General features: G+C 57.4%; 8 protein-coding genes across 8 annotated transcripts; 3 read left to right on the top strand and 5 right to left on the bottom strand.

Moving 5' to 3' along the window:
- Positions 1–1,063: 1,063 nt before the first annotated feature.
- AAH1 (adenine deaminase) lies at positions 1,064–2,587 on the top strand (the record flags this gene model as incomplete). Its single annotated transcript, XM_028638374.1, has 3 exons — positions 1,064–1,145; positions 1,519–2,198; positions 2,255–2,587. 3 exons carry the CDS (start codon positions 1,064–1,066, stop codon positions 2,585–2,587), a joined length of 1,095 nt encoding a protein of 364 aa, XP_028490361.1.
- Positions 2,588–3,128: 541 nt separating this feature from the next.
- Positions 3,129–4,381, bottom strand: D7B24_004200 (uncharacterized protein; the record flags this gene model as incomplete). Its single annotated transcript, XM_028638373.1, has 3 exons — positions 3,129–3,470; positions 3,568–3,960; positions 4,025–4,381. The coding sequence occupies 3 exons, from the start codon at positions 4,379–4,381 to the stop codon at positions 3,129–3,131; spliced, it is 1,092 nt and encodes a 363-aa protein (XP_028490360.1).
- Positions 4,382–5,675: 1,294 nt separating this feature from the next.
- Positions 5,676–8,101, bottom strand: D7B24_004199 (uncharacterized protein; the record flags this gene model as incomplete). The annotated part of the gene is made up of 2 exons (XM_028638372.1): positions 5,676–7,908; positions 8,010–8,101. 2 exons carry the CDS (start codon positions 8,099–8,101, stop codon positions 5,676–5,678), a joined length of 2,325 nt encoding a protein of 774 aa, XP_028490359.1.
- Positions 8,102–9,345: 1,244 nt separating this feature from the next.
- On the top strand, positions 9,346–10,794 carry ARG8 (acetylornithine aminotransferase; the record flags this gene model as incomplete). Its single annotated transcript, XM_028638371.1, has 2 exons — positions 9,346–9,441; positions 9,523–10,794. 2 exons carry the CDS (start codon positions 9,346–9,348, stop codon positions 10,792–10,794), a joined length of 1,368 nt encoding a protein of 455 aa, XP_028490358.1.
- A 514-nt stretch (positions 10,795–11,308) lies between these two features.
- D7B24_004197 (uncharacterized protein) lies at positions 11,309–12,535 on the bottom strand (the record flags this gene model as incomplete). Its single annotated transcript, XM_028638370.1, has 3 exons — positions 11,309–11,504; positions 11,589–12,243; positions 12,340–12,535. The coding sequence occupies 3 exons, from the start codon at positions 12,533–12,535 to the stop codon at positions 11,309–11,311; spliced, it is 1,047 nt and encodes a 348-aa protein (XP_028490357.1).
- An 805-nt stretch (positions 12,536–13,340) lies between these two features.
- Positions 13,341–16,295, bottom strand: SPT20 (Transcription factor spt20; the record flags this gene model as incomplete). Its single annotated transcript, XM_028638369.1, has 2 exons — positions 13,341–16,003; positions 16,079–16,295. 2 exons carry the CDS (start codon positions 16,293–16,295, stop codon positions 13,341–13,343), a joined length of 2,880 nt encoding a protein of 959 aa, XP_028490356.1.
- Positions 16,296–17,173: 878 nt separating this feature from the next.
- Positions 17,174–18,446, bottom strand: D7B24_004195 (uncharacterized protein; the record flags this gene model as incomplete). Its single annotated transcript, XM_028638368.1, has 2 exons — positions 17,174–17,770; positions 17,829–18,446. 2 exons carry the CDS (start codon positions 18,444–18,446, stop codon positions 17,174–17,176), a joined length of 1,215 nt encoding a protein of 404 aa, XP_028490355.1.
- Positions 18,447–19,086: 640 nt separating this feature from the next.
- On the top strand, positions 19,087–20,864 carry D7B24_004194 (uncharacterized protein; the record flags this gene model as incomplete). Its single annotated transcript, XM_028638367.1, has 3 exons — positions 19,087–19,267; positions 19,317–20,675; positions 20,740–20,864. 3 exons carry the CDS (start codon positions 19,087–19,089, stop codon positions 20,862–20,864), a joined length of 1,665 nt encoding a protein of 554 aa, XP_028490354.1.
- Positions 20,865–21,615: the final 751 nt, after the last annotated feature.

Genomic DNA, 21,615 nt, shown 5'->3' with positions numbered 1-21,615 from the left:
GCGAAAGAAGCTCGATCGGTGGTTGCGACGGATCGTGTTACAATAACACGACCGGCAAGCAGGCCTCGGACCTCCACGATCCATCAACCCGTCTCGGGACATGCCCCGACGCTCATCTGCCAGCTTGTCTCGCGCATACTGTCTTGTCTGCCTGGCTCGCCGACCCGTCCCCACAAGGACTTGGGGGCGGGTCCTACACATTGGGATTCCTGGCCCTGATCGCTGATCAACCCTTCTTAGCATGGTTGACGTTTTGTAAACCCATGGCCCCTGACAGGGGGGATCCTTACAACGTGAAAGTCCAGCCATCTGGGGGCTTGTCTCCTGTGTACTTCCAGTCTTTTGCACAGAGCCTGCGCAGGGCTCACTTTTCGGTCATGGCACGTGAGTAGCGGACGAACATGTGCGATACGCGACGGGGTATTCCGAAAGGTAATTCCACGGTGATTCAAGCCTGCAACGCTGGCTGTAAGCAGTCGGAATCCCCATTTCGGTGCCCACGTCGTAGTGCTCTCATGGTCGCTCCTCTCCGTCATCCCTGGCTCTGCGTCGAAGAATCGCCATGCAGATCGCCAGTCTGTGGATCAACTAGACGAGCGAGCCAAGCGTACGACCAAGCCTCTCTGCGACCGTCTCCCCGATGAACTCCGACGTTTGACACCCCAGACTCGAACCGTCCCAAGATCTGGGACCATCTCCTGGTCAAGTCGCCATCTGTCGAGCGACGGGCGGGACAGTAATTCGTTCCTCCTTTTTCCTATATCTCGCCCTGTTTTGCTCTATTCGGCCTTTCTCCGACCGCATCGTCAGCCCGAGCCCGTCCGCGTGGCTCCCCTTCCCCCTCCCCCTCACAAGCTTTGTCAGGTGCCCCCGTTCCCTGTCGGCCTTCTTGCTTATGGTGTCCTTGTCAGTGGACATTAATGCCGCAAGCGCAGCTGGTATCTCCACTGACAATGGGGTATTGAGGGGGGGGGGGGGGGGGGGCATGAGCAAGGCTGGAGCTCTCGAATGATGTGCCATTCTAGGCCAGTTCACAGGTAGAGCTGGTCAATACCAACGTTCAATGAGGAACATCTCGCAAGCGCTCCACTTCCAGGGTCTGTACTCTTCAGTGACATTCTGGGAATATTGCTTCGTCTATCACGGTTGGCGTATCGTGCCGCGTGGACGAGGGTTCTGTACATGATTAGGAGCTTCGCTATGGATCAATTGAGTCTTCACTGATCAGAGATCATCACTGAAAGCCTGAGGGCGATGGTGGTGCTCCACCTTACATAGATGCCTCGTGGTCGTTGAGAATGATGCGCCCAAGATTCTTATCGTAGTGTTGACGAAAGGCTGCACGATACGGATCCGAGTCACTCACTGGTCCTACAACCCGATTGAAATAGCTGCTCAACGACAAGGAGTTACTTGCTTCGCCTGTGCATCACAAAACATCCATACTCAGAGCCAAGTGAATACATCGACGTACGCCTCTTCCTCCCTCCGGCCGGAAAAGTGTCATCGTGTGTACAGATCAATTTCACGGCTTTCTCCAAGCTCTACCGAAATGTGAACATCACGTCCACATCGAGGGTACACTCTCGCCCGAGCTTCTCTTTCAACTGGCTCAGAAGAACGGCGTCACCCTGCCTTCGGACACTGATGCCGCCTTTGCAAGTCCGTCGGCACTCCGCGCTCGCTACCGTGAATTCGAGTCACTCGACGACTTTCTACAGTACTACTACACTGGTTTCACCGTCTTGCTGACAGCCGACGACTTTGCCGACCTGGCTTACGCCTACCTCGCCAAGGCCCACGCCCAATCGGTCCGGCATGCCGAGGTCTTCTTCGATCCCCAGGCGCACACCTCGCGAGGTGTCTCGTACGTGACGGTCATCGAGGGCCTGTCGACGGCTCGCCGCCGTGCCGCGGTGGACTTCCCCCAGCTGTCCGTGGCCTTTGTTCCTTGTCTCCTCCGCCACCTGCCGGTCCCGTCTGCCCACAGCATGCTCGACGAAATCGTCACCGCAGGCCACTTTGACGACGGCACCCTGATCGGCTTCGGCATGTCGAGCTCAGAGGCGCCGTACCCGCCCGCCCTCTTCAGCTCTGTCTACGACGCGGCCAAGGCAGCGGGCATCCAGAACCTCACGGCCCACGCCGGCGAGGAAGGGCCCCCCTCCTTTGTGTCGTCGGCCCTCGCCGGCCTCGGCGTGCTTCGCATCGACCACGGCCGCCGCGCCGCCGAGGACGACCGCTGCTCGCGCAGCTCGCCCGCGACAAGACGATGCTGACGCTGTGTCCCGTGTCCAACGTGGTGCTGCGCGGCGCGGCGCGGCTCGCCGACCTGCCCATCCGCAAGTTCCTCGACGCCGGCGTCAGGTTCAGCATCAACAGCGACGATCCGGCCTACTTTGGAGGGTACATTTTGGAGAACTACTGCGCCGTGCATGACGCGTTCGATCTGAGCGTTGATGAGTGGGCCGGCGTCGCCATGGGTGCGGTCGAGGGGAGCTGGTGCGACGAGGCGAGAAAGGCTGTGCTCCGCGCCGAGGTGGAACAAGTAGTCGGCGAGTGGCGGGGGAGGCTGACAGTGGTTTGAGCGAGTGAGTACACCAAATGCAGTGTGACGTGGCGAGCAGCAGCACGAGGCCCTTGTTCTGTGTAACTACGGAGGCCGGGAAGACCACAGAGTCTGCATTTCGTGGGTGCGCTGCCGCCGTCACCTTGCCGCGAGTTTTGAGAATATCTTTCCAAGAACACGACATCGTTTGCCTCCGTGCGACGTCGTCTGCAAGTGGTTGCCTGGTTCATATACTGATGTATATTCGCTGGTTATATTCGCTGGGTTCTCGAGTGAAGCACTTTTCGATAGGCTTATGATATCACGTTCCACACTGGCGATCCACGGAGATCACTTACAATGTACTGCCACAGTGAACCAGGCAGTGTGCCCTTGAAGTCTAGTCTTAGAATACTTAGGTATATCGGTCTACAAGGAACAACAGGTCTAGCCACGTGTCCAGGGTGGTAATACATGGGGAAACTTTAAAAGTCTATAAGAGGGATATTAACAAGCTTCGCAACACGCATCCCCTGGCCGAAAAAAAGACGCCAGGAGCGCACAAGAACTATAGGCCCTCCTAAGCGCAGACGCCAAAGGCATTCTGGCACCCGGTGCCACAATGGTCCCTGCTCGTGCCGCAGAAGTTGAACTGGCTGCAGCAGGTGCCGGCCAGGCAGACGAATCCCTGATCGCCGCCGCAAGCACCGTCGGGTCCGATGACGCCGGTGGGCGTGACGGTGCTCGTGATGACAATGGGAGTGGGGACGCCGGTGGCGGTCGGGGTTGCCGTGCGCGTGGTGGAGTACCAGTTCTCTTCCGGGTCGCCGAGACACTGGCCGACGGGGACGGCGGTGAGGTTCGTCGTGGCGAGGACGCGGAGGAACTCGGGCACGAGCACCTCGGCGGTGTTCTGGTGGACCTGGGAATCTGTCAGTTGCGGTTGTTCAGAGTACTTGGGGTTGGCGACGGTCTCGAGGCAAAGGCGCAGGTGTGACGCAGGGAAGTGTAGAACGTACATCGTGGGCCAGAGCGATGGTACCGCCGGCAGCAAGCCCCTGCTGGAAGATGCCGACGGCCGTCTCGTTGCCCAGGTTGTTGTAGCGCCAGTCGTTCGTGTCAAGGTCAGCGTCGATGACATGATAGCCGAGGGCACCGAGAATCGACAGCGTATCGTCGTTGTAAGCGAAGAACGGGGGCCGCATGTAAGTCGGGAACCTTCCAACGAGGCTGACCAGGGTGTTTTCCAACGTGGTCATGTCCTCAATGATTTCCGCGTCGGACTGGGTCGTGAGATCGGGGTGCCTGTTGGTGTGGGAACCGAGCTGGTGACCCTCCGCCAGGATACGCTCGACTGTCGGCTTGTAGTCGTTGATGTCTCCCCAGTTCTGGCCGTTGACGAAGAATGTGGCCTGCCTTTGGTGTTAGCCGTGTTTTTAGGGGCACTCGGCTCGACGGAGCAGGACAGTGACTGACCTTGACACCAGCCGCCTTCAAGAGGTCGAGGACGTGATCCGTAAAGTTGAAAGGGCCATCGTCGAAGGTAAGGGCAAAGGTGCCGGGAACGGTACAGCTGCGGATGGCCGAACCGACGGGCACGCTGCTCCCTGGGCCATTGGTTGGGGCAGGGGCAGAACTGATCGCAGAGCTGGCAGGACTGATCGCAGGACTGATCACAGAACTGACCGCAGAGCTGGCAGGACTGATCACAGAACTGGCGATGCTGTTTATCGGAGCCGTGCCGTTCTTGACTTTGACGGAGCAGGGCACAATCAGCGAGCTGACTGTCACGCCGGACACCAGCATCGTCTTGAGAGAACGTGAGATTTGCATTTTTGAATATGTAGAGAGTGACTAAGGGTATTCGAAGGAGCGGCTGTGGTTGACAAAGGAGTGTGAGCAGACGAGGGGGACAAGAAGGATGCAGTTCCCTGAACGTATAGATATCTTGACCGGCTTTTAGCAGCAGCTCTAACCATGACTCTCTCGCTCGATAAACTCAGCATGTTGATTGATGAGACCCCTGATCACAACACTTTGTGAGAGTTTGCTACATCCATGCACTGGTAACGTGGTCGAGTCATGCTCGCAATATATCGCATGAAGCAGTGCCGCGCCTTGGCAGTGACCGACTCAACTCAAGCTGTTAGAGTTCAATCCCGATGACAAAGCGGGGGGCTCTGCTTCGCCTCAAATGAACCATATGGCGCGTCTGAGCAAGCTGCGCCGGTCTCCCATTCGGTTCTCTTGTGTTGCGCGTGAGAAGTTGCAGATCACCATCTGCCGGGGTTTCCCATCTGGGTGGCCCGAGCCTACCAGCCGGATGGCAAGCAGGTTGATAGGTTAGAGATCCCTACCGTGGCCCATAATTGTAGCTTCACGACTCGACCTAGCTCGGGGCTGTGAACACCATTAGCCGCTTGACTTTTTACCTAAAACTAAGCTTACTCGCCGTCAAAGCTCGTGTAAGGGGCACCGGTACTTTAATCCAAATAGAGGTTCTTGGAACGTCAGCCTGTTCCATGATAACGGCCTCGTCAGTCGTGTCGCGTTCAACCCCTACAGCAAGTATTATGACTCGAAGGACGAGAGAAAGCGCTGCCACTCCGAGGCTCCATCAATGTCGCTCACGTCACAAAAACCTGCTTTTGCGTTTTATCAGATCCATTATTTCTGCAAACAGGTCATCAGCCCAGTCGGGAGCGTCGCCGTTGATGCTAATCCTGGTTGTTCCCACCTGGCAACTGTTCCCCTCATTTCCGGGCCTCCCGTTTTGACAGAAGCTGGGGGCGAACGGTCACCCGGCAGTCGGGCGGCATTTGCGACGGGATAGTCCGAGGGGCCGGACCCGAGAGATGTATAGCAATAGAGTTTGGGGGTTGTCCAGTGTCGGGACGACTGGCAGTAGCTTAGGCACTGCCCTCGATGATAGTCAAAGCATTTTTGACGTCTTTGTAGCGCTGCCGCCAACAACCCAACTGCCGAGCCAAAAACCAGCCCACAGAGCAGTAGAATCGGGATCTACATGAAAGTGAACCATACGTGGGCATGCCCACGTGCTGGCGCCCCTGTATTTGTGTCGAGAACCGAACTGTGCTGGTGGTGCATTGCTACGTCTATCATGTGTCTAGTCTTCCTCTCCCAAGCCCGTGAGTCCTCCAGCGAGGCCCTGCATCCTACGACCGAGCAGGTCGTCCGAGCTTTTGAGCTTATTCAAGCTCTTTCCCGTCGTCCCGTTCCGCGGCCTCACGGCCTGTCGTTGCCCCACTCTTCCATTGGTCTCTCCGTCGCGCTCCTCGTCGATGGGCTCTACGCCCGCCTCCGCGTCCCGTGCATCTTCATACGCCACCTCCTTACCCTTGCCCCTTCCCGCGCCCCGGGTCCGCTCCCTGCCACGCCCCGCCCTTGTCATGGCGATCTCCAGCGGCCGGTCTTCGTCTGCGCTCGATTCCGTGAGGGTCCGCGAGTGGTGTTTGCCCGACCCATTGGCCTTGGCCGACAAGTCGTCCACCTGTCGCCTGCCAAGCTTCTGCTCGCGCGTCCTCCTTCGCCGCCCGCCATCTGCTTGAGCAAAAATGTCGCTGATCCACTCGGCGGACCGGTCGATCAGCCCCCATGCCGGAGGATAGACGGTCGGGAACTGCAAGAACCCGTGCGAGACACCCGGCAGAAGAGCCACCTCGGCGACGTCCTTTTCGTTGAAGCTGTCTCTGCGCGTGCCCTTCCTCGACTCGTCCCTGTTTGCCTCGTGTGCCCGCTGCTGCTCCCACATTGCCTCTTTCACCTGTCTCAGGCGCGCCGCAAAGATGACGGTGTCGTCGACAAGCGGGTCGCGTTCGCCAGTGAGGAAGTGAACCTTGGGAAACTTGGCGAGCAGAGCATCGGGCGCGAGCACAGGCGAGAGCAAGTAGTCCTGGCTGAAATCTGGGCGGTTGTGGGGGCCGATGTAAAGGATGATCATGGCACGCATCATCTCAGGCGTGAGGACACGGTCATTGAAGTACGAGATCATAGATGACATGGCGAGGCGGGTACGAAGTGGTTCGGCATGGTGGGACGTGCTCTTCTTTCGGCTGAGTGCTTCGGATGCGGGAGAAGAAGAGGATGCGGCTGCGGTAGCAGCAGCAGCAGCCGTCGACGAGGCGCCAGGGCTGGTCAGGTTCCGAGGCCCGCTATGTGAATATTCCGGCTGTGGACTCTGGAGAGGTTGTTTTGCGGTGTCGCCTTCCGGGCTCTTGACAGCCCTGAGATTGAGAGACGGATGCTTCGGCGGCGTTGTTTCGTCTTCGTCATCAGACTGATGAGGGGTTCCGACGAGATCATTGTACTGCATGCTCTTGCGGCGAATAATGGACTTATTGGTGCCCCGCATGCGTCGATCTTTCATCAGAGACATCTGCTCGTCAGACATCCAATTGCCAATATTCATATCAAGACCCGGGTAGAACAGAACCAGGCCGTCAGGCAGAGGCAGGTCACCCTGGTTGAAGTACCGGTTCATCGGTGGCGACGTGCGCTCGATGATCATGAGGGTGGTGGCTGTGGCCAGGTTCCCTCCGGCACTGTCGCCCGTGAGGACCAAGGTGGGTATGTCCTTGCCGGACATGCCAATGCAGCGGCCGCGGCTCTTGATGATGGTTGTGTAGACATCGAAGCACTCGTTGAGCGCATACGGGTAGGGAAATTCGGGTGCCTTTTTGTAGTCGAGACTGAGAACCGGAAGACCTGTTTTGACGGCCCAAGCAAAGAGTTTGTCATCGTTGCATCGTGGATCCATGGCGACAAAGCCACCACCAGGGATATCGAGGATGATCTTGTTGTGTCGCTCGAGGTCAGCCAGGGGACCATCATAATACAGCCAAGCAGACACGGGATCGGTATAGTCGCTGCCGGCGGGTCGCGGGATGCGGACGGCACGCGGCGGCCATCGCGTAAGACGCGGTCGCATGAGGCCTTGGAAGAAGCTGATGTAGGGTGTTGTGCCTTTGTTCCACGAGACACGAAGGTGCTCGACGGTCAACATGCCCCGAACCTTGCGCACCTTCTCGTCGGCTCTCTCGGCGGCGACCATGTAAAAGAGAGAGAAGACAACGCTGGCGATATCACGAAGCCACTTGGAGCGTATCCTCATGGCGGTCCAAAACCCGGCGTCGAGGGCAGTCAGAACCCAGGTGGCGCGGAAGTAGGCCTTCTCGTACATGTTCGACATTGGCTCGGGGCTGGCCAGGCCAAAAAGAGTGCTGAAGTTGCGGGCGGCGTAGAGATAAATCATGGTCAGGACGACCGTCTGCCATGCCGTGAGGCGTTTGCTCCAAAACCTGGAGAGAAAACGAACAAAGGCCGGGCCATGTTTGTGGCCTCTGGGCAGATGGTCAGCATGTGTGTCGGCGCGCGTGAGGTGACCGGCCCGACCCTCAAGGGCGTCAGAGTAGCGAGTCAAGAACGGAAGGCCAGGTCTCACCGATACATGTAAGCCGACCAGAATGCTAGGACAGTCAGGACCTGGAGGCGCCGTGACTTGACGGATGGCCTGCCGAGGACGTGGTCCAGCATGATGGAAGCTTGAAGGTGCAAATTTGATGCAGAGGACGACGCTGATGCTGATGCTGATGCGGAATGTGGAATGGCGTCAAGGGAAGATGATCATCAACAGAAGAAAACAAAGAAATGGTGTCGTGTTGGAGCACGTCGCACGGAAGCCTACTTTGCGTCACGTTCACATGACAGCGTGGTGGCCAGCGTGCGAAACGTTCCCAAGCTGCAGGGCCTGACTCGTTCTCTATGGTAGCATGTGGTGGTGTATTTGCGTCCTGGGGGGATTGGACGAGGGGCAGACTGGCATTTGCTGATGCGGGTTTGAATGAAGAAGAGGCAGTTGAATTGCCGTGGGGGCAGTCAGAGAAATCGGAGTCCGAAGGAGGAAGGTGAAGAGAAGTGACACATGTGTCAGTAGCCCGGAAACATGCTAATGAGCGAACAATAGACGAGACACCAGGCGACGGAGGGTCTGAGGTCGTCGTCGTCGTTGTCATCATGGACCACTGGCATGTGAAAGTGCGGAGGAGAGGAGCGACATCTCCCAGGCCCCAGCCACTTTCCCATGTCCGGATGCCGAACCCCCAGGGTATCGCAGCCTATCAGGTATTCTGGATTTGTGGCTGGAGAAGCTGGTCCACGTGAGCCGGCTCGAATTGGTATTTTAGTGGCCGCTTGCTTTCGTCTCTTGACCTCAGGTGACAAGGGGGCCAGGGGGGCCAGGGGGGCCAGGGGGGGGCCAGAGGACCTCATGTCTCTCAGGTGATGCATGATCGAGACCGTGATGCGTTGGCATATGTTTTGCCGTGATGGTGCCTCATCTTGCAGTGCGACAGCTGATGATGCTGATGATGCTGCAGAGCATTGCATGGAGAATGTCTGAGAAGGTGAAGTGAAGGAGGAGAATGCTGAGTCTCGCAGATGGCTCCTACCTAGGTACCTAGGTACCGCCTTAGTTACATGGGGTACCTAGGGACCCGAAGGTAAGTACCTTCCTTCGCGCACCCTCCTTAGCTAAGCGGAGAGAGGCTCCAGCCGAAGCTCGGAGTGCGAATGTCTGTTATCGCCTATCAATTGCGGGATGCTATCGATAACGCCCAACGTTCGTTCGAGTCATCCAGCGATATCGCCCAGATTTTGTAGTCGGTGGTTGTCGAGCTTCATCGAGTGTGACAAGTGACTGTCCCTCCATAACTCCCTCAACCTCGTTCTTCCGTTTTCCAGGGCCACTTCGTTTTCTCTTCGGACTTATACACGTCACAATGGCTCTCCGAATACCCTTCCGAGTTCAATTGACCAAGGCACAGCCCTGTGTGGCTGTTGGCGCCCGTCTCGCTCGCCGTGGTCTCTCCACCACTGTCCGTACAGAGACCCCTCCAAGCACCAAGCACCACCCGTTCTGATGTTTGACTGACCACCTTTGCCCCTCTTCACTACAGTCACACAAAGCTGCCGTCACGAACCCTGACCCGACCGATGATTCTCCCAGCGCCGCCCTCGTGGCCGAGCATGCCCCCTACATGGTTGCCACCTACGCTCGTCCGCCTCCTGTCTTTGTCAAGGGCGAGGGGTCCTGGATCTGGGACATCGAGAACCGAAAATACCTCGACTTCACCGCTGGTATTGCCGTCAATGCCCTAGGCCACTGTGATCCCGAGATCACCAAGCTCGCCGCCGACCAGGCCGCCACTCTCGTTCATGCTTCCAACCTCTACTACAACCCTTGGACCGGTGCCCTGTCCAAGCTCCTCGTGGAGAAGACGCGCGCTGCCGGGGCCATGCACGATGCGAATGCCGTCTTCATCTGCAACTCGGGCTCCGAGGCGAACGAAGCGGCCATCAAGTTTGCGCGCAAGACTGGCAAGCAGATCGACCCCTCCGGCAACAAGACTGACATCGTCTCCTTCCACAACGCCTTCCACGGCCGCACCATGGGCAGCTTGTCCGCCACGCACAACCCCAAGTACCAGCAGCCTTTTGCGCCGATGCTGCCTGGGTTCCGTGTCGGCACCCTCAACGACATTGATGCCATTGATGCTCTCGTCACTGACAAGACCTGCGGCGTCATTGTCGAGCCCATCCAGGGCGAAGGCGGTGTCACCGTCGCCACCGATGCCTTCCTGACGGCTCTCGCCAAGCGCTGCCGCACCGTCGGTGCCGTCCTCATCTACGACGAGATCCAGTGCGGCCTCGGGCGCACCGGCACCTTCTGGGCCCACGCGCACCTCCCAAAGGAGGCCCACCCGGACATCCTCACGACGGCCAAGGCCCTCGGCAACGGCTTCCCCATCGGTGCCACCCTCGTCAACGCCCACGTCGCCGACAAGATCAAGGTCGGCGATCACGGCACCACCTTTGGCGGCAACCCCCTGGCGTCGCGTCTCTCCCACCACATCGTGTCGCGCCTCGCCGACCCGGCCCTGCAAACGAGCGTCGTCGCCAAGGGCGACCTCTTCCGCAAGCGCTTCGACGCCTGGCAGGCCCGCTGGCCGGCCCTCATCACCGAGGTCCGCGGCAAGGGCCTCATTCTCGGCCTCCAGCTGTCGCAGGACCCCACGCCCATCGTCAAGGCGGCCCGCGAGCGCGGCCTCCTCGTCATCACGGCCGGCACCAACACCCTTCGCTTCGTGCCGCCCCTGACCATCACCGACTCGGAGATCCAGCAGGGCCTGGACGTGCTCGAGGAGGCCATCGTCGCGACCGTGGCATGAGAGGACGGTGAGAAGCTGGAGTCGGGAGAATAGACCTCCTGCTTACGCGAATGAATGTTATATAGATGGTGATGCAGATAGAGGCAGAGCGCTGTTTGATGATTCCCCTTCGTTGGTATCCGGCGCTACAAAATAATAGACGTTGATGTACCTATGTGTATTTTTCGCTGCTTCAGAACAGATGAAAACTTGCATCGTACACTTTAAACACGCGGTCAAATTTCCGAGAGGCAGTTTGTCCAATCTTCAACAGGGCAATCAATGCCAAGGGAGAAAAAAAAACCAATGCTTACTTGTATAGAGCGCCGGACGTCCTACAAATACATACAAAGCAAGTCTTGCTCAACGAGCGGCTCGTCGCTGCACATGCTGCTCTTCAACGACGGAATCCGCACCAAAAGTGTATGCGCTCCCATATGTCCCTCTCCGCCCCCCTCAAACGCAGCTGCCAAGCCTCGACTCAACCACACATCATCCGGCGTGCTCCTCCTCGTGCACCGCTTTCTTCTCGCGCTTACAGCGCACTGTAGCCGCCACGCGTGCCGCTGCCCTGCACTGTGTTGAGCACGCTGCGCGCCCAGTCCTTCAGCAGATAGGGCACGTCGCGGATCGTGTCGCCGTGGGGGAGCAAATCCCACCCCCTAGCGCCATAGCGGTTGTAGTTGAGCCATGAGCCAAAGATGAGGTATGCCGCGATGCCGAGGAACAGGCTGTTCGCCGCTTGTCAGCACATCCGTCTGTCTTCAGAAGAAGGAATACTTGAGGGGTGGGGGGGGGCGCACATTAAGACAAACCAGGTGAAGAACCCCCAGCCAGCGCCAGGAGTCTCGCCGCCGTCCTGGTTCCCGTTGCCGCCCTTGGGAGGGTTCTTGAACGCATCCTCGCACGCCCATTGAGTCCTCCAGGTCAAGCGCAGCACATCGACATCTCCCTTGTCAGACGGACCATAGCTTTCCCAGATCAGGGCCGCATCGGGCTTCAGAATCTGCTTCTCGCTGCCGTCTTGGTCGTTGCCTTCACCCTCCTTCTTGTCGTCGCCTTTCTTGTCATCGCCCTCCTTCTTGTCATCGCCCTCCTTCTTGCCATCGCCCTCCTTCTTGTCGTCTCCGCTCTTCTCCTCCCGCGCCCTCAGCTTCGCCGTCGTGTCGTAGAGGTCCTCCGGCGTCGTCTCTCCCTCCAGACCCGTCTTCTCGCGGTCGCAGATGAACTCGATAATGGCCTCCTGCGCGCGCGCCTTCTTGTCGTGCAAAGGGTAGCGCCCGCCCTGCAGAATCAGTCGGAGGCCCTCCTTGTCGGCGTCGGCGTGCGAATCGGACCCCTTGAGCCTCTCCGTCTTGGCGTCCAGGTTCCCGCCGCCCCAGTCCTTGAGCTCGCCCGCGATCGGTATGACGCGCTCGATATCGTCGTGCTTCGCGTCCTCGTCCCGGATGTATCGCTCGATGGCGCAGACTGCAAGAAAGGAGACCACCCCGTCAGTAAACGTGTAAGATGGCAAGGCCATGCCAGAATAACGGTGGTGCAGAGGGCAAGAGCTGGGTCACGCACCTCTGGTCCCGTTGGGACACTCGTCGCCCTTTTTCACGTCACCTTTCCTCTTCAACGGCGCGCAAATGTCCAGCGTGTACGACGTGTTGGCGTGCGAGGGGGGGTGCCAGGTGGACGTGACGACTGAGTGCGGACCCTTGAGCTTTGACAAATTAAAGTCTGCATCGCCTACGCGGATGTGATCGCACCGCAGCATGGCTGACACGGAGAGAGGCGCGAGCAACAGCGACAGCAGCAGGGCAGTGTCTGTCCGCGGTGGAAGTGAGAAATGCATCGTGTCGACTGGTCGAGGGCGCGTGTCGCGTGAGGCCTAAAAGAAAAAGAGATCTGGGATCGGGAAGCGTGGGAAATCGACTGGGCAGGCGACAAAGAGTAGCGATGTATGAAGCTTGCGCCAGACGTAAAAACACAGCGTTGAAGGGTCGTGTGAGTCGTTCTCAAGGCCGAGGGAGCAGGCCAGGTCACTTGCAGGTCGTTATAGCGCCCAGAGAGCTATTTGATCATCCAGGCAGCTAGGACTGAGATGATCAGCGCCTGGGCCACCGCAGATTACATCATTGGGCGCCTCGCAACATCTCCTGAGCGCACGTGATGGGTGCTACCGGGATGACTAACCCACAAGTCCAACGAAGAAATCACCACTTTCGACTGTACTAGCACAACTCGCGGGGCCATCAAGATAAAGACTTGAGGTAATTGAAAGCTTGTAGTAATTGGCCCGAATGGCCTGCCCAGTTATGATACAAATCCCGAAATCACTTTCGCTCGCTCAAAAAAAGGCGCGAGTGCGTCAACTGAGTACAACCAACCGAAATCCCTTCCCGATCCGCAAAACGCCTAACCATACAAGCCTTGCGAGGGGTATATAAGTGATGCAATACCGCGTGAGCCTGTTCATCCGCCGCCGCCATTACCTCAATCCCATGAACTCCTCTCACCCTTGAGAATATCGGCTCGTATCCATCGTCACACCCCTCGTCGCCAACGCCACTGCACAAGTCCTACATGTGGTGGCCTTGACCCATCATGCCACCCATTCCTTGCATCTGCTGCTGCTGCTGCTGCTGCTGCATCATGGCTGCCTGTTGCTGCTGCTGCTGATGTTGCTGTAGCGCTCTCCGTTGATGAAGCATGCCTTGAACGTTATTCTTAGCTTGCATGAGGCAGTGCTTCTTGAACTGTTCCAGTTGCTCGGCCGGGATGTTTTCTGCGATGCCGCCCCACTTGTTCGCCAGGTCCTGAATCCCCTTGTTGTATAGCATTTGACTTTGCATCCGAATCTGCGATGTAAAGTGGTTGAGGTTGTTTTGCTGCTGCTGCTGCTGCTGGGCTTGTTGCTGCTGTGCCTGCTGCTGCTGCTGCTGTTGCTGCTGCATCATGATGGCTTGCATGTTCATTCCCTGTCCATTCATGGCATTTTGGGCGTTCATCATGGGTCGCTGCATGTGATTGCCGGCCATCTGCTGCTGCTGCTGCTGAGCCTGGATCTGTGCCTGCATCTGGGCCTGGAGCTGTGGTGACATTTGCGCGCCTGCCATGTGATTACCTTGCTGCATATTGCTCAGCTGCTGCGCATAACGCTGCGCCATCTGCTGGTTGACCATGTTGCCGCGCTGGTGTTGTGGCAATTGCTGCTGCTGCTGTTGGGCCAGTATCGCTCGCCGTTGCATTTCCATTTGCATTTGCTGCTGCGTCATCTGCTGGCCATTATTGAAGTTCCCGTTCATCATGCCGTTCTGCATTCCGCTTTGCATGCCGTGAGGGATAGATTGAGCCTGCTGCAGGGCCCGTTGGCGTTGCGCGATCTGAGCGGCAGCCATGCTAGGGTCCTGGTGCATCTGTTGCATATTGGGCGTTCCCATCATCATACCCATCTGCGAATTGGAGGCCATCATGTTGGGCGGCGGGCTCGCCTGGGTCATGCGTGGGGTCGCAGCCATGGCGCGCTGAGGCACTGGCGTGCCCTGCATGTTGGGCGTGCCATGAGGCATTCGAGGTGTTCCGTTCGGATGGCTCTGTTGGCTCGCTCGAGACATGCTGTTCGTCATTGGCACTCCACCCATGTTTCCAGGGTGGCCCTGAGCCACAGATGGAGGGCGCGGCGGGCTTGCCGCCATACTCGAGTTGGTCTGCTGCATAGACACTGCGCCTGGCATAGGCGAAGACATGCTGTGAGGAGTACCTTGGCGAACCACCGGCGAGGATACTTGCGGTTGGCCGACTTGAGCGAATCTAGCCTGGGCCTGCGTAGGTATACCGTTGGGGACTCCCCCGTTTTGCACAGCAACACTGTTTGGCATTCCTCCATTCGCCAGCTGTGCATGTTGTTGGCTCGCGCTGGCTGCGGTCTGGCTGCGTTGCGCGAGAGCTGCTTGTCTCTGAGCCTCCTGCTGGCGAGCGCGCTTCTCTGCGGCTGCCTGCTCGCGCCGAGCCTTTTCTTCCTCGGCCTGTTGACGCTGTGCAGCTAGGAGAGCAGCCTGCTGCTCCTGCTGCGCCTGTTGCTGCTGCTGCTGCCTTTGCAGCGCAAGTTTCTTCTCGTTCTCCGCAGCCTTAATCTTCTCCTGCTCTTTCTTCTCGGCGTGCTCGCGCTTGATGTCTGCAATAACTTTGAACCGTGCGAAGTTAGGCTCAAAAGCAGATGTCACGGCCTCGTTCTCGCCGTCAGCTCCAGTCCCACCCGATTGCACGCCTCCGCTATCTGCGGAAAGCCTGTCGTCAAGCGTCAGCATGAAACGTTCCTTATCGGCCGCGAAAGCGACGTCTGCGGCCATCTCTGCAACGGTCCTCTTTCGCGTTTTGGGCTCTGGTGGTGGGTTGCTGTGTTTGGGGTGGGCCAGGCTCTCCAGCAGGCGAATGGTTCCTCTGGCGTCCTTGGTCGGTTCAAGGTTGAGTACAGGATTCGTCGCGAGAAGAATCTGCGCTTCCGCGTCAAGAATGTTGCTGGCATCCAGTTCCATGCGCTCTTTCTTTAGCTTCTTGGCAGGTGGCGGCATACTCGAACCAGTAGGAGTAGGCGGTACAAGCGACATCGGCGTTGGTGGAACACCATCTATGCTGCCGCGAATATCAGTCGCCATCTGTGGGGTGGTGGTTTTTATCATCAGATCCGCCTGAAGACTCTGCGGCGTCGGATGTAGAACAACTGTAAATATCCTAGGTTGCGCTGGCAACTTGCTCTTGTGACCCTCACCGGGTAGGCTTGGGGCAGGCATGCTCTCTTTGTCCCGATCTTCTGTCGTCTTCTCCTTCGAGTCATGCTCTCGCTCCGCAGCCCGGTCGGATGCTGTGCCCAGGTCATCTTTGGGATAGGGCGCATACGGCGAGGGCGTGATATAAGGGTTGTGATTATGTATTGAGTGAGGAATAATAGCATTGGCTTTTGACGCTGGGCGCTGAACATCCCTTGTCTGCGCTGCTGTCTTGTGGTCGTGGACTTGTACAATCAGACGACCTTCGTAGAACGCGACTCCTTCTTGAGTAAGATCTTGAAGTAGATCATGTGGGATAGTTCTCGTCCGAAGGTGCTCGAGGAAGATTCGCATTGGCGACTTGTAGGAGAATGTGCCGTCTTGCTGGTCGAAGCGGAAGTGCATAGGATGAAGGTGGAGGATTAAAGACGGCGGGTTCCCGGCATATTTGCTGAGAATATACTTGTCGGTAACGACTGCAAGTTGGACGCGTTAACATACGACTGGTCTGGGCGCGATCGGGGGGATGGGCAGAATGCTTCACAACGTACTATATGGAGGCGGCTGGACAGATCGAAGCGAGGCCATTTCAATGGCCATGGAAGCTGAGCGCACTCCGGCGCTGTTTCTCGAGACACGGCCAGTGAGCTGTGCAGATGGCTCTCGTCGCGTTCTGTTCGTAGGGCGCGCCGCCGCGGCATTAGCGCCAGTGGAGTTGGGCGGTTTCTTTGTAGATATAGATGGTGATGGTGATGATTTCGGCGCCATGTTGATTCCGTTCGTCTGGATTCCTGGAGGTACTGGCCTCTTGACTTTGGCTGTGACCGGCAACGTTGGCGGGTGGATCGCCGTCACGACAGGCGCCATACTGCCTGATCACGAGGCAAGGCCTCAAGTTGCAACCTTTGAGACTTTTCCAGAAAACTGAAGCTTCCCTCTTGTATGGCGCCGATATCGATCACTACCTCAACATTTGCAGGTGTGCGTCGTCGTACCTCGGTTGATGATGGACGACTGATATGGGGCCGGGGATGTCAAGCGCTGTGGCCTATTGGTTATGACGTCGCGAGGCGACAGGGACAATCGGGTCGCAACTTGGGCGTGAGGCGGGCCGGTAAGAATAAGCAGTTAATCGAGTCGTGCGATCAATGCGAAATTGATCGTCGGGATGATGGAACTGCGACGCGATCGATGGATGTTGATGAGGGTGGGGGTAGTGGTCGGGTATTTGGCGATACCGTGAGGGATGGTTGTAGTCAGACGTGCCTATGGGGAAATCTGCGCGCGATGAGCCGCAGACAGAAGCGGTTAGAGCGAAGCGTCGCGGCTTATGTCATCGTGAGAAGCAAGCCCACGGGAGCCCGCAGGTGAGGATCGTCGGGTCATCACGTGATAAGCTTGAGTCGTTTCAACGGGTCCAGGTCTCAAGATTGAATGACCATCATGTCGCATAGGTACATAATGTCCATTCAACATTGTTGGTGCCATCAGCCCGATCGATCATTTGGGGGGCATTATCGAGCGAGTATTTGACGTCTCCATACCCTCTACAGTCCCACCTCAGCCACGAACATGATTGTAACAATCGTTTCCCATTAATGACGTAAATAACCTCCAATCCAGCTTGCCAAGGCTGCAGCGGCAACCTATTCCTTGCCTTGTACGCGGCGGGCCCAGTCATCTCCAACGCGCATGCCGTCCACGACGACTACTCCCCTGCCACGACCGACCCTCTCGGGCCGCTGCCACCACTTCTCGTCTGCCTTCTCTGCCTCCGACTCACTGTCAGCGAGTCCACCGTCGCCACTTTCGGCGCCCACGACGAGCACAATCTCATGGCGGAGCCACGCCTGCATGGTTGTGACGATGCTGCCGTTGTCACCCGCCAGTGACTCTTGGAGGTACACAACTTCGGGTTGCAGATGACGCAGAATGTGGGCATAGCCGTTCGGCGAACTGAAAGGTAGAACCATAGAATCTTTCTCGACAATACTAAGCGCCTGGGAATGAATGGCACCAAACGCCGGACTGGCGGATGCATCAAGGACCGGACTCTTCGAAGACTCGCCGACCGGCGTCTGAGCTTGCTGGTGCTCAATATTGGAGAATGAAGAGCTCAGTGATGGCGGCGGAAGGTTGCTCGTTGACTCCGCTGGTGTATCCTTAAGGCCAGGAGCGTAAATTAACACAAACACCTTGAACTTGGAGAAGTCCGTGTAACGTGGAATATGTGACAAGATCGACTACCAGAGTGTTAGTCGACGAGACAGTTCGTTACCCTTGCTGTGAGTTTGAACCTACTGCGTGCTCCAAGAATCCGTCTTCGTCCATGTCGTTCAGGCTCGTGTCCGCGGAGACAACAATGACGACAGTCTTGCGCCGCTTTGCCGGCGCCCGAGGCTGGGAGTCGGATGGGCGGTCCTTCCGGGCATTGGCTTCCTCAGACCATGTCTCATGGTCAGCATAGGCGCCCTTATCTTCCTCGCGTATGGCAGCAAGAGCACGTCCGGCAGCAGCGCCGGCGGCTGCAACGCCCGCTGTTACTGTCTTGCCAGCATGCTCAAAGAACTGTTGAGGGCTCGGCGTACGGCGCAAGGCACCGGACATGCGCGCTCCCCACGTCTCGTCGGTGGCATCCGGGAGAGGATGGGTGGTGCCTTGGGTCTGGCCCCTCAAATCTCCAGTCGAGGGTTTGGATCCTCTCGTCGAGGAGCCGTACGCCGGGTTGTCGCCGTAATCGGCATTATCGTAGTCCAGACCGGCATGATCGTCTTGCTCTGATACCTGATTATCATCTTTTCGCTGGCTCCACACCCAAGTAGCTACCCCGACTGTCGCGACAGTGACCGTAACAGCGAGGGGCACCCAATGACTCCACACGCCCCTCCTTCGCGACGAGTTATCGTATGGCGGCGACATTTAGGCCGAGGCTGTCATGGCAGGACGGCGCAGGGCCTTCGATTGGAAGAAAGAAGGGTCGATCGTTGGTGTATGGATGGTCGAGAGTTCAAATCGACAGGCAACGAGGAAGTGTCGAAACGTGGGGGAGCTTGTTTGTGTCGTCGTGAGACAGTGACATAGGTTCCGGAGGGAAGGGGGGCTGCCTGCTTGTTTTCAGTCGCGAACGCGGGTGGCTGGTCGCTCCTCATCACAAGCGCGGGCCGACGTGAGCACAGGTGCCCAGGCCAAGATCCCGAGGTCTGTTGTTGCCATTGGTCGGCAAGTCGAAACAGTTACATTAGGATGCGCTGACATAACACACCTCATGCACGTGATATGAATTTGGGGGCTGCAAGGGCAAGGTTGGGGTGGCAGGGTCCACTTTCTGATGACTCCTTCCAGAATCGTTGCCGCTTCATGGCAATGATCACAGAAAAGCTTCAGACCAGGCAGAGCGCTTCCCAAATCCCAAGTCACCCCAAACTAAATTCTTTCTCTTTTTCGAATAAAGTCCAAGAAACCAGTCTATGCGCAGGTAACGGCATCATCGTTTAGATCATCAACCTTGCGACTGTCGAACAATCCTCTCATATCAAACTGTCATCGTTCAACGTTCACGATGCCCCATGCAGTCTCGGTACCCTCACCAGGGCTGCAAGCTCTGATCCTCTGCGGTCCTGGCTCGTCTTTCCCGACTTTTACTTCTAACCCTGATGAAAGCCCCAAGGCCCTCCTCCCTATTGCAAACCGACCCATGGTCTGGTATGCTCTCGACTTCTGCTATCGAACAGGCATCACGGGTATTGGCCACTGCTGTATGAATCCAATCTCACGCTGACAATATCACAGATATCACGCTTGTCTGCCCAGCTTCTGCCAAGGGGCCAATCGAGCAGGCCTTGAATACGAACCCCCACCTGACGGCGCTGCCTCTCCCCAGGCCAGATATTCTGGCGCCGAGCGATCTTGAACAGACGACTGGCACAGCGGAAATTTTGCGCCTTGCTTCTGTTCGGGAGATCGTCAAGTCCGACTTTGTAGTTCTGCCATGTGATCTCGTTTGCGAGCTTGCTGGTGAGAAACTTGTGCAGGCTTGGATGGTCAAAGCAGCCAGCCTTGCAGAGGTGCTGGGTTCTCCAAGCCTAGCAGGAAGCAGCCGCTTCAGTGGCGGCCTGGGCGTGTGGTATGAAACCAAAACGGCTCTCGCGGTGAAGAAGGAGGAGACGGACTTCATCGCTTCCACCCCTCTGCCCTTCCCCGCAACATGCCAGCAAAAAGGCTCGCTCTTGCCACACTTGTCCAACCTTGTGTACTCGATGCCGAAGGACTCTCTGAAGGATCTCACGGAAGAGAAAAGCGGCCTGCCGATTCGGCACGGACTGCTTCGTCGGCATCCTCGGATCCGCATGCTCACAACTCACCGCGATGCTCATCTCTATATATTTCCGAAATGGATACTCGACTTTATCAAAGAGAACGAGCGCTTTGAAAATATCGGCGAGGACGTCATCGGCTGGTGGGCCAAGGCTGGTTGGCAGGCCGGCCTTGGAGAAAAACTTGGCCTGGAGGAGATATTGAGAGAGGAGGACACAAAGGATGCTGCTGATTCGGTGGAAGAACGGACGCCATCACCAGATCACCAGGAAACAGACGAGCCTACGCCTGCTATGTCTTCGAGGACCAGAAGAGCCTCTAACGCAGGAAGTATCAAGTCTGGAGAGACTGCGGCTGATGAGAAGAGCCTTATTGTGCCTCCCGTTCTTGCTTACATTCATCCTTCAACAGAAGCCGCGCCACTCGTGCGCCGGGTCGACACAGCACAGTTGCTTCTCAACGTGTCACTGCAGCTTGCAAAGATCCCTTCTCTAGAGGAGACGCTTGGGCAAGAGGTATCGCCCTTTGCACATGCCAAGAAGGTTGCCTATCCCGAAGGCGTCAAGTCGAGAACCACCATTACTCGCCAGGATAGTCTTGTTGGCGACAATGTTACGGTCGAGGAAAAAGTCTCCATCAAAGAGTCGGTCGTGGGCGCCGGCTGTCAAATCAGCGAAGGCGCAAAGCTCTCACAATGTCTGCTTATGGATGGCGTCGTGGTTGGCAAGAATTGCAAGCTCACCAAGTGCATTCTCGGCAAGAGATGTGTGATCGGCGATGGCTCAGTTTTGACCAACTGTGAAGTCCAGGAGAACCTGCTAGTCGAAGCGAGGAGTGAGTTCATGACCTCCCTTTCCTGCCGGCAGGCAAGCCGGAGATGTACTGACGAGACTACTAGCCGAGGACAAGGATAACAAACTCATGAGCTCCGAGGGGCTGGAGGCGACAGAGGAGGAGATGCACGAGGTACTCCAGGATATGGACGACGAAGTCATGGCCGTCAACGAGGTAGCCGTCGAGTAGGCAGTGAAATCAAGCGCGACTTCGAAACACACTCACTGTTCACACACCTTCGGTCCCGGAGGTCCCTGACTCCTAGCAGGGGGGGGAAAATCTCCCGCCATCTGCAAACCACGTTGTCGGCTTGTCCCGGGCTGACCAACCTGAGATTCAGATCCTCTAGGCGAGGTTGACAGCTGCAAGTCACCACGCACAACTTACTCGATCTGGCCCGATCATGGGTATTGTGAAGTTATCGGTGTCTCGCAATTCGATGGCTAAGCGTAGCCTCGCAGCCTCCATGTGGAAGAAAAGGGGAGGCATGCAGCTAAAAAAGGCGTGGGTATGTTTAGCTTATAAACCGAAGGCTGCACCGAAGCACCGGGAACCCGATCTCTTAGGGTTTTCACGATGAAGAGGTTCGCGCGATGGCGCAGTATTGGCTATGTGACACGGCCTAGGCTTCGCGCACTCCACTGATGCGCACTGGCGTACGCGGGGACGATGCGGACGATGTGCCGGGCCCGAACCATCGTCGGCGGCCGGAATGGAAGAGAGTACGCGTGGAGAATGATAGAGGGTGCACATCTCCGTCCCACACGCGTTTAGCATCTCCGCCGCAACTGCGGCTGAGGCAGAGACATTCTTCGACTTCGCCTCAGGGCCGAGAGTCTGGGCCCTCTCGGAACCCGAGTTGCTACCCATCGCTCCAGACCCTACCGGCGCCGAACGATTTCCACTTTAATCCTCAGCCGTTGCTGACTTAGTCACCTCA

Source organism: Verticillium nonalfalfae, assembly GCF_003724135.2.
Source record: "Verticillium nonalfalfae strain VnAa140/NRRL 66861 chromosome Unknown scaffold_230, whole genome shotgun sequence".
Taxonomy (NCBI): domain Eukaryota; kingdom Fungi; phylum Ascomycota; class Sordariomycetes; order Glomerellales; family Plectosphaerellaceae; genus Verticillium; species Verticillium nonalfalfae.
Note: the sequence above shows the minus strand (reverse complement) of the source record. Positions and strands in the feature narration are given on the sequence as shown.